We start from the raw sequence: 10,709 nt of genomic DNA on the forward strand, positions 1-10,709 counted from the left end.
GCCTATATATCTGAATTAATACTCTAGCACTTCAAAACAAATATCAACAAAAGGCTTGGTGTCACGCAGAGTAAAATCCCCACCAATGAGGTATTATATCCACTCATCTGACCTGAACATACATACATTCAGATAAACAAACTAAAACATATGATTCCAAGCAAAATCACGTCACAGAACCATTTCAAGTCAAGTCCTCTGTTGATAAAGCAGTCACCTCTACTCCAAGTTCCATCTCAGAAAGCTCAGATGGTTGGGCTATTGGCTTCTTCTTTTGCTTGATTCTTAAGGTGCCCGACCCCTTGTCTGAAGCTGTTCCTCTAACAGATACAAAATTATTAAAGAAACAAATGATGCTTTAATTTTCATTGTATTTCTTAAATTCCTTATGGAATATGTATTTCTCTCCATTTACAGAAAGAAATAGATGTGAGAAATAATGGACTTTGCTTAACTTATACCGAAGAGTTACTTAAATATAGTCTCACATACACGCACACATCCATACATCCTCCAACTCAATCTTGTTTTTTTTTCTTTCTCAAATTGACTATTTCACTTCTGGTTTTAGGAATATGGGAAGCCAGAGACTGAATATCTACTAGAAACCTTTCCAAGCATACCAAACATACATAACTTTTATATTTTGTATAACAAAAAGAGAAAAATAGAGATGTGATAAAGTAGGTCAATATATTAATTCGAAAGGATTCAAAATCCTGACCCTTTAATCCAGAAACAGAAGGAATGATTAATTAATTTAAAGATCAAATATTTAAAATGTTCTCTAGATTACTGATTCACTAAAATTAACTTTAATTTCCAATCAACTGAAACAAATATTACCAAACAATATAATTTTCAATAAAAAATACGGTAGCAGTCTACTCAATAATAACCATTAAAAATAGTTAGGTCAACTATAAAGTACTATAAAGCAGTGAAGCTGAAATTTCTTCAGTGATGCCAAAAGTACATATTTCATTTTTCCTAAATACACAAGTTAAACTATTTTCATCCATAAAAAGATGGAACCGCATTGTTAAAAATAACAGGCCAAGCTAGAAAGAATATCTTCAGAAGAAAACATGTCCAGAGAAACTTTTTAAGAGTAAAATGTCAAAGTCTAAGAAAAGTTCATGGAAAATATGAGAGGATTTTCATAAGTTTTTTTTAAGATCCAATAAAGGTCATAGCCCCACATTCTTCTTTATTTAATTGTTTAACAAAAAATATACTGAGGACCTACTATGTGAATATGGTTACATTCATGTCGGGGTGAGCATGTGGTAGGATGAGCAATGAATAAAATACAAAGAAATAGGAAGTTTTAAAAACAGATTAAACTAGAGGATAGTGAAGGAATTAAAGACTAAATGATCAAGATGGATTCCTGTCACAACCATGACAAAACCTCAATGACTTTTGATATGAACTCATCCTAAAGGGCTTGTCCCAGGACCCGAACCCTCCAAAGACGTCTAAGAAATACAGTTATTCAATAGCAAAGGCTACAAGAAGAGAATCAGGACTCCTGAGATGCTGAGGATCCCCAATTTTAGAGATCCCCAATTTTACTGCTGATCTTCCCAGCTGTAAAATAACTTGAGCATCGCAAGGGGAGATTTTTAGAGGGAAACACCCCCTCAAAGCCCCAGCTGAGTTTTTCCAACGAGTGAGTGCGCTCTAACGAATAATGTCACCGTGTCATGAACATTTATCTAACAATGATTCGCTCTGCATTCTCGCCATAATCATTCTATCACTGTGCGGCTGCCGCCCTGAGCCCTGGCACAGATCTGTGGCCTGAGATGACCAGTAGGTGCCAGGCTTCTCTACCAGTAAAACCGCGAAAGCGGCAAAAGGACCCATGCTTGCAGATCCCCACTTGCACCCTTAGGTGTAAGTGACGTAAAATACTCAAGAATACGTGGTGAAAATCCTCTAACGTGATTATATTGTTTTCTTATAGCTCCTAAAGGAGAATAATGGTATAATGGAAAGTATGCTAAATTTAAAATCAGAATGACTCCATCTAACCTTCACTGTAAAATCGAGGCAAGTCATTTAATCTTCAAGACCTCGGTTTCCTTACCTATAAACTCGGGATAATAATAAACACTCTTCCGAGAGTCCCTGTGATGATAAATAAGATTAATTTCTAAAATGCTGTGTAGTTCCCAAAGCAATTTTCTGGGCATACCCATGTCTCTCAGGGGTTGGCAAAAGGGCAAATACTCAAGTAGTTTAATTAGAATAATTCTCCATATTAGCGGCTGTCTCAAATCCACAGTTTTGACACCAGAGGGAAATATCGGATCTGAATTATAAACTATTTATGGAGGAAAGAAAATGTGCGCATCTTTCTCGGTCCTTCGTTAGCTTTGGTATGTGAGCAGGTACCAAGGTTATCTTAGGTATAGGGCTAGCCTAGAACAAAGACAACTAAAACTTCATAATGCTCTGAACAATCAGGAGGATGGCCTATCAACTCTATTTTGCACCCTGGAGATGCTAAAGAATATGCTAATTATTTAACATGCTACAGTTATTATAGACACTGGATAGCCTGCCAATTTGTCAGCAGATTGTTGCCTAATGAGCAGTTAATTTGTCCTTGGAAGAGCCAGGCAAAATGAGTTGAAAGTTTCCTTCAAAAGATATCTTTCGTTTTTGGTCTCCTAATCCAGAAAACTTTTTGTTGTTGTTTTAAGGGCAACCTCTCAGTTACTGCAATTCTTTGAGGCACACATGCAAAACCAAGACTGGGGAAAAGTTTTGGCTGTAACCACACAGACAAGGTCATAGGCATGGTGGGGAGGGGTGTAGTACCCGGCACAGGCTTGGGGATTTCAGGTGTGACTGGGCCACTCACTGGCTGTGTGTCACTTGCGGGCAGGGGTTAGTCCGCCTCTATGCCTCCGTGGTGGCATCTTTAAAATGTGATCCTCAGGGCCCGCTACCCTGGCTTCTATGAACTACAGGAATGAGTCTGTAATGTTCTGTCTCAGAGGGGGAAGTGACACATCCTAAGTGCTCATTACCTGTTAACTCCTATTATTAAAATGGCCAATAAGCTAAGAAACTTGGCAAGAGCCAAGCCTATCAAGTATCTATTAATACTTGTTTTTGTTCCATGAGCTGAGATGTTTTGAAGGAGAGCTGAGGAGAACATTAAGACTGGTCTTTACGTGAGGAGGCAATCGAGGCGCTAATTCCCATCTTTCTAATGTGTTCTCTTCTTCTCTCTCCTTGTTCTAACGTTCCTGACACTCCATCTCCAGTTTCTGCCCCGTTCTTCCTCTTCCTGGGGTGTGAACTACCTCTGACAGGTTGAACTTGTAAGACCTGGCCTCTGTCTTAGATTTAACTCAGATGCTCCTACAATTGGACTCAAGTACTCAACTGACTCAAAAGGTTCAACTGCACCTATAAGCAGCTTTGCCTGACTTCTCCATCTTGCCAAAAAGTGGGTTCCTTGCAGCCAGAAGGTCGATCCGAAGTATAAGAAAAATTTATGAAATTTTTGTCTAGAACTTTTGATTCTCTTTCCACCGCTACATCTGCCTGGAAGGGAAAAAAAAAAAATGCAGCACAGGAATTTACCACAGAAAGGGTAGCAAACAAAAAATATTTTAATAACATTTCTACACATTGCTCAGGGCTTCTAAAGTCACAATTACAAGTTCGTGCAGCATTAACAACTGGTTTTCATTTCGTTACTGGTTTAGAATTTAAATAGGAAATGATAGAGGGAGTGTATCTAATGCACAACCTAATACAGATTTGCGGCTCCAGACACAGTCCTCACTCACTGCTCCCAACACGGATTGGGAAAACGATGGCCATACGTTTGTTTATATTTCATTACTGAGAAAATTCGGAGATGGCTAATGTCAGAAACTTCATGTCGGAAGTTTCACAGCTGTACATCTTTGGGTTTTAACTAGCACATGTGAAAGTGCCTGCCCACGCCCACGGCTTCCATTCTCCTTGGTGCAGTGTTGCAGGCTTGGGAAGGACCCAGGCTGGTCAGGTTATTTCTGTCCCTCCTCTGAGGCTTTCCCAGGTCCTCACTTATAAAACTCACAGGATTCACTTCCTGTGAAACAAACCAGATGAAAAGCAGAACATAAAGATTATCAGGAACAATTAGGGAAAGTCTCTTAACAAAATATTTAGTTTTCCCCAAACGGGTAAGCTCTTCCTCCTCCAATTCACCTGCTTTGTGACAGTTGTTTTGGAGAACACGAGCATCCTTAGATATTTTGGGAACTGCAGCCACTGTCCAGAAGTGTCATTCTTTAGCGTCACTCTGTTCTTACGCACGCTTCCTCCTTGTCACTTCCGTCCACACTTAGCACATTGCAGAAGTGGGCTCCTCCTGGGAGCGTCCACTTACCTTGCTCTGAGATCCCTGGCCTCCCCGCTCACTGTTCAGACCCGGAGCTTGCAGAGCAAGTCCTATTCAACCTAGAGATTTCAGGCAGTGACCAAAAGGAAGAAGAGGTCCACGCTTCTATAACCAGAACAGAAAAACAAGGCTACATTCTGGGAAAGTTCAGCTGCCGTGGACTTTGTCACCACATGGGACCTGCCACTGCTCTGGCCCACTCACAGGAGAGACTGGGCTGCACAAAAATGTTCCAGAGCATTCTGTATCTTCCAATCAGATAACACTAACCAATAACAATTAAAAGTCTTATGTGCAAAGTTGAAATATTCAAGATTCTCAACATAAGCACAACTAAGGGTCTTGCTTCAAGTTCAGTAGATCTACATGTTTTAGGACAATAATAAAAGTAACAGTAACGCTATGAGTGGAATCTAAATCCATTACGCACTAAAAACGAGACAAGTCATTTTTCAAACCCAATTTTTGGTGAAGGAGGTCATATCCCATAGAAGGCAGGGAAATAAATAAAACCAGTAGGTTTTCCAATTAATACCTAAATATATCTAGATAGACAAAAACACACAGAGAATGAATCAACCCAGAGAAAGTGAGTGGGGGCAGCGCTTTTAACAATTAAAATGCTAGAGATGTATTTGAGGGAGAAAAAAAGTAGCAATATGACTGGGAATGAAACAATAACACTTTATCGAACGTAACAATCGCACATGACAGAATGTTTGCTGGGGAACTTGGTGTAGGGTCCTATCGCAGACTTCTCACTGAACGCAGAAATCTCTGGAACATCCTATACTGTGCTCATGGCCCTCCCTTCTCGCTTCCTCATCAGGTAGCCTGTCTCACGAGAACAGCTCTCAACACCACAGACATCTTCCTCAGACTGAGCCAAATCTACCTGCTAGTAACTTACACGCATTGGTCTTTGAGCAGCTCTCCGAAATCCAATTTTCAACATGTCAGCTTTCCAAATGTCGCTTTTAATGTATTAAGTTTCTAAACTTCATTTATCCCTTCTTCATTATTCAAAGAACTTATTCACTCTAGATTTGATTCATAATGCGTCATATATTTTAAAACATCCCTCACACCATCTTAAGATACATGCTATCTAGAAGTTTCCACTAGTCAAACAGTCAAGCCAAGTTGTTCAAGCAGCTTTCAGAGACGCCAGTCTATAAGGGTTAAGGGCAAAAATGATGATTAATTACTCAAAATCAACCCAGAATTCATTCTGTTTCAAAGGGACAGAGGAAATTAACACAAAGTTTTTGTGAGTGGATTCTCAAGGGGAAAGAAAAGTTACCACTCTTTTCTCATTTTAAATGTACAAAAAGATCCCCCAAATCTCTGAAAACATCTTCTTATCGTCAGACCAGAGATGATATCGTTAACTGCATTAATGCTTTGATATGAACCGAACAGTAGAATGAGTATCATTTGTCTTCTGATTTTCATCAGAATGAAATTATTTACTGGAGGCAAAAGACAAAAACATACTGCCAACAAAAATTACAGAGACCTTTGGCAGCATCTTTACACATCCAGAAAGTCGAAAGTCAGGCAACATCAGCCATTCTCAGCAAGAAGAGCAAGCCCTAGGCTCCGCACACCTCCCATCAGTCAGAAAATAGCTGATATAATCGGACAAAAGGTATTCGAGAAGAACGCTAAGCAAAAAATATGCCCAGTGGCCAGACTAACTTTGTTCTATTGTAGCTGCCGGTTTATAGAAGACTGAAGTGTTACCTTTGCATAAAATGATGATTTATGTCCTCCGGCTTAAAGAGTTACCACTTCGGTATAACACAAGAGTTCCAAGTAACAGTCAACATGCTCCCTGCTCCCAAGGTGACTACTCTAAAACAGCAACACCCTCTTCCTCCCCATAATCTTAACCTGACAATTTTCTTTATTTAGAGACCTTAGCCCCTTGGAATGTATCGCACGGTTTACTGAATTATCCTGAGTGCGTGTGCCCACGTGTGTTAATCATTCCACTTTCCCTCCCTACATACACACACACACACACACACACGAAGATAAGAGTGACAAGGACAGAATCTTTTTCCGTTGACCAATATTTCCAAGGAACCTAGAAGGCCTTTCAGCACGTAGTAGGAAATAAGTCCACATATACTGGTTGAATAATGAATAAAGGACTCGGTATGGCTCGACTCGGCCTTGAGTCCCAATTCCAACTACACCAGCTATAGGACCTATTTTCCTGATCTGTAAAATGGGAACCTTAGGAGAACCTGTCACTTAGGATCCTTGTGAGGATTAAGTGAGTCGGTGTGTGTCAAGGGCTAGAATCAGGCCAGCTTATAGTAAGCATTCAATAAACTTTAGCTGTCATCGTCATTATTAAATGTCAAGTTATGTCCCTCAAGGTGGTGATGGATATGTGATGATTTACGAGATGGCAGGCAACTGGCTCTCCTCACATCTGAGAGCGCAGATCTGAGATGGTGAATAGGGAACCACGGCTCTTGATGGAGCAGCAGAGCTACCAAGGGTCAATCCCCATCACTGTGCCCTCATCAGCTCCAATCCAATGGTACACACGGTTTTGCAAAGGAGCTGTTAACAGTATAGTATTACTGCCTCAGACCTGCTGGAGTAGAATAAACACTGAGTAATCGATGGTGAGACTCAGAAACCTTAAAAGGCAGGGAAGGCAGAGCCTCTCTTCCTACTCAACAGAAAGATTTGTTTATTTGGCTTAACTGGAGCCCAAGCTAATGGTTCTGATGGCTTCGAATAACCACAGCTCACTCTCCAGATTTCTACACAGGGGCTGAAACTCACACCTTGTGAAATAAGATAAAGACTAAAAACAGCCTTCTACTGGAGAATTTACCAGAGCGTACTCATCATCATTTAGACATTCGCTTACGTTTCTTAGAAAGCTAAGGATCAGCCATGATACGGTAACTTTTCCCTGGAGCAAAATCCAAGTCAGCAGAATGGTTGCAAATAAAATCGTTAAGTGCGCTGGAAGCACTTATTGGTTTACACATACCTTTAATCTAGGGGAAAAAGCAAGGATTTCAGGACTGAGTTAGGAGAGGAGATGAAAATGAGTGAGGAAGACAGAGATGAAGGACAAACAAAATGACAGAGGGGCGAGGGGCATTTACTGACCTCGTGGCCCTAAGTTTTTTAACTTCCCCGTTTACTACAACATGTCTCCACAGGACTAGTCTCCTCCCTCAAGTGGTCCCACAAGAGCAAAATAAAATGAATGACTCCCATGCTCAAGGATTAGATTATGACAAATCATGCCAACAGGAGTTTTTATCCTCACTCTAGAGAAGAAAGACCCCAAGATTTCAAGGAATTGAGCAAGGTCACAGTAGCCAAGCTGAAGCTGGAATCAGATTTCCAGACACCCAAGTCAAGGCTCTGTGCTCTACACAGGAACCTGTCTCTCCAAACCCCAATGCGCATGTGATAAATGATTCAGCTGTTCCTGGAGGAACCCGAACTGCACTTTTGACAAGCTCCCAGATGCTGCAGAGGCTGCCGGTCCTCAATTACCCAGAGCAGCAAGTCTCTGCCCCATTTCACCTGCTCAGGTTAAGTCTGGGGAAATAATTTTAATTAAAAGAAAAAAAGATGTTTTCCAGGAGCAAGAGAAAGCGAGATTACATATAAGATACTGAAGTTTTAAACATTCTAAAAACTCAACACTATTTGTAAAATTTAAGGGGCGTTGTTACATTTACACGGTAGTGTCAACTGTAAAATATACTTAAATAGCAGATTTTTTAAGCATACATGAACACCAGTGTTTTAGAGTTGAGAAATAGCTCACTGCGGTCTATGGCTATGCTTTTATTTATAATTTCCTCATTATGTTTGAAATATACCACATGTAAATGCACTAAACCTATTAAAACTGTCTTAATTCTCAGCCTCCTTTGATAATCGAGATACTATGCCTAGGGGTTGCCTTCACTTTTTTTTTTTGAAATTTGACATTTTAAGTAAGCCCCACGGCACTGACATGTCAAATTCCAACAGATATATCTGCATAGAATTCCCTTCCAATAACACAAAGTTGAGCATACCCACAGACATGTATTAGAACTCAATTTACAAGCGACCCAGTCTGAGAGACAGAGATTTTTTTTAAGTTTCTGTTACTTCTATTTCTCTCATTTTGCCTCGCCTATCAGAGGAATCTCTGTGTATCTGAAGAGAGCTGATGTAAAGAAAACACAATGTGTCCGCTCCAGCCCAAACTCAGTCAACCTCCCAAAGCTTCCTATTGGTCCCCTTGAATCAGCTGAGCCCAAGAGGTTTTTCCTATAAAACGTCCACAGTGTATCTAAATCTGATCCCAGCAAAAATTCACTTCAGCTGAAGTGAAAATGCAGAGGTAGCATTTACGGATAACAGCTGGAGAACATTAGCTCTCTGTCTCTCCTTTTCTCTCCCAAGGGTTGAAAACTCTGCTGTTCAGACAGGAAGTCGTCATACACCACACACTGCACAATACGAGAACTCTGGGACAGAAGAACAAGTTGCAGAGGATTAGGGGGAGTGTGGAGAGGTTTTGTTCAAGAAAACAGAGCAGCGACTCTGTGTACCTCTGGGGTGTCCTTTCCTCCCACGGTGTTCAGGTAGCATAATGCACTCACACCCAGAACTGACTGGCACACACTTCATTTCCTGAAAGCTTTTTAACAACTCAGAGTAAGAAGGCTTAATCTTCCATTTTTCCGCAATTTTTTTAAAACATGAACTCCAAGAAGTTTTGGGGGGTGGCCAAGATTCTCTAATAATCTTTTTTGGCACACTTTCACATTTGCTATCTAAAAAGACAACCTTTTAACTTTTTTTAAAAAAAAAATGAAATTGTCAAAAATAAGGAAAAATATGTATTTCGCATATATGCAGAATTCAAAACATGATGATCTGGGAGAAGACGACTTAAACAAAAGGTTCTAGTGGATATGGTTTTTTAGGATCGGTTTCTGCTGTAATTTTACAAAGCTGCTGAAAATGAACACAGCCACAAACACGAGGAGAGACAGCCACACGCTGTGGCCAAGGCTCAAAGTTTTGAGTAGGATGATGGGAGTTTCCCAAACACCACATGCTAAATAGCCATTCTGCATTCCGACCCGTCTGCAGGCGCTGGACACCGTTGTAACCGCCTGTCCTCTGGGGGCGGGCTGTAAAAACCGACCCCGTCTCTTCCACGCCCCTCCAGCCAAGTTCACGAAAGACCAACCTTCCTTAACTTTTGCACTGCGAAAATGCCTTTGCCATATGCATATCAGGGGCATGCTGTTAATCAACGGGGTGACAACACTACGGTTTTATGCAAAGAGGGGGAGGAGGGGCGAGGGGGGAAGCCAACCCACACATCCATCATCGTTTTAGGAGTAGGTGGAGTTTAAATTTTCTCCAACTTCCAAGTTCCCAGTTGACAGGCAATATTTCTGTGCAATTCCCAGCCCCAAGGAACAGATGGTCCTTTGCCCGTCTTGAGCCCCAAGAGAGGCCAGACAAAGCCCCCCGCCACTCCTCACCACACAAGGCCCATAGGTGACCAGCTTCATGAAGCTGTCAGCCCAGAGGCAATGAGCAGAGTATGGAAACTTAACTACTTCTTCTAGAAGTTTTCCTGCTACAGGAAAGTCCAGTGGACTGGAGCACAAAGGCCTGAGAAAGTTTCACTGAGTTAATTTTGAAAAACGTCTTCTCCCATGTGCCAAACCATCACCCTAAACCCTAAATGCCCAAGGGAGGGAAGCTGAGGCACACGCGTTCAGAAACATGGCAGCAAGGTAACTTGAGCCGTCCCAAAGACAACCTGGGAAGTTGTTTAAAGGGACCCCCACGGCCGGAGAGCATCCTCGGGGCGCCTGAGCACCCAGTGCCAAAAGGGAAGGTGACGGCGCCGACAGGGTGTCAGATGGGTGTGCGCCAAGGCAGTGGGCGAGAACCTGCCTTCCCAGACCGGAGGGCCAGGGGAAGGGGCGGGGTGGATCTGGGAGAGCGGGGAGCGGCGGCCCACTCACCCTCACTGCCGTACTGTTTGCCATTGTTCGCGCCCATCCTGCCGCCGTCATGCTCGCCGTCTCCCGGGACACTCCATCGCTGGGGCGCACTGCCTGCGCGCTGCGCCCGAGGAAAGCCCGCGCGCCGGGACCGTCAGCTGCGCATAGCCCACGCTCCGGGGCTGAGGTCCTGCCGGGAGCGGCCCCCGCACGCCGCTGGGGGCGGGCGCTCCGTCCTCTCCGGGCACCCCCGATGGCTTCGGGTGCGGCCAGGCGGGGGG

At 42.5% G+C, this 10,709-nt stretch overlaps 1 protein-coding gene and 1 long non-coding RNA gene across 2 annotated transcripts in view; both read right to left on the minus strand.

Annotated features, from left to right (window-relative positions):
• The window catches only part of LOC111742420, a 15,628-nt gene extending 5,185 nt beyond the window's left edge, over positions 1–10,443 (minus strand). The window contains exon 1 of the long non-coding RNA XR_002781305.1: positions 3,407–10,443. This is a non-coding gene — a long non-coding RNA (uncharacterized LOC111742420). The remainder of the gene's footprint in view (positions 1–3,406) is intronic.
• FBXL7 (F-box and leucine rich repeat protein 7) overlaps positions 1–10,703 on the minus strand; it is a 367,867-nt gene extending 357,164 nt beyond the window's left edge. Inside the window, exon 1 of the mRNA XM_011364106.1 lies at positions 10,450–10,703. Coding sequence (XP_011362408.1) covers positions 10,450–10,486 — 37 coding nt within the window. The 5' untranslated portion in view covers positions 10,487–10,703. The remainder of the gene's footprint in view (positions 1–10,449) is intronic.
• Positions 10,704–10,709: the final 6 nt, after the last annotated feature.

The sequence above is a fragment of the Pteropus vampyrus genome, unplaced genomic scaffold (genome assembly GCF_000151845.1).
Source record: "Pteropus vampyrus isolate Shadow unplaced genomic scaffold, Pvam_2.0 Scaffold94, whole genome shotgun sequence".
NCBI classification, from domain to species: domain Eukaryota; kingdom Metazoa; phylum Chordata; class Mammalia; order Chiroptera; family Pteropodidae; genus Pteropus; species Pteropus vampyrus.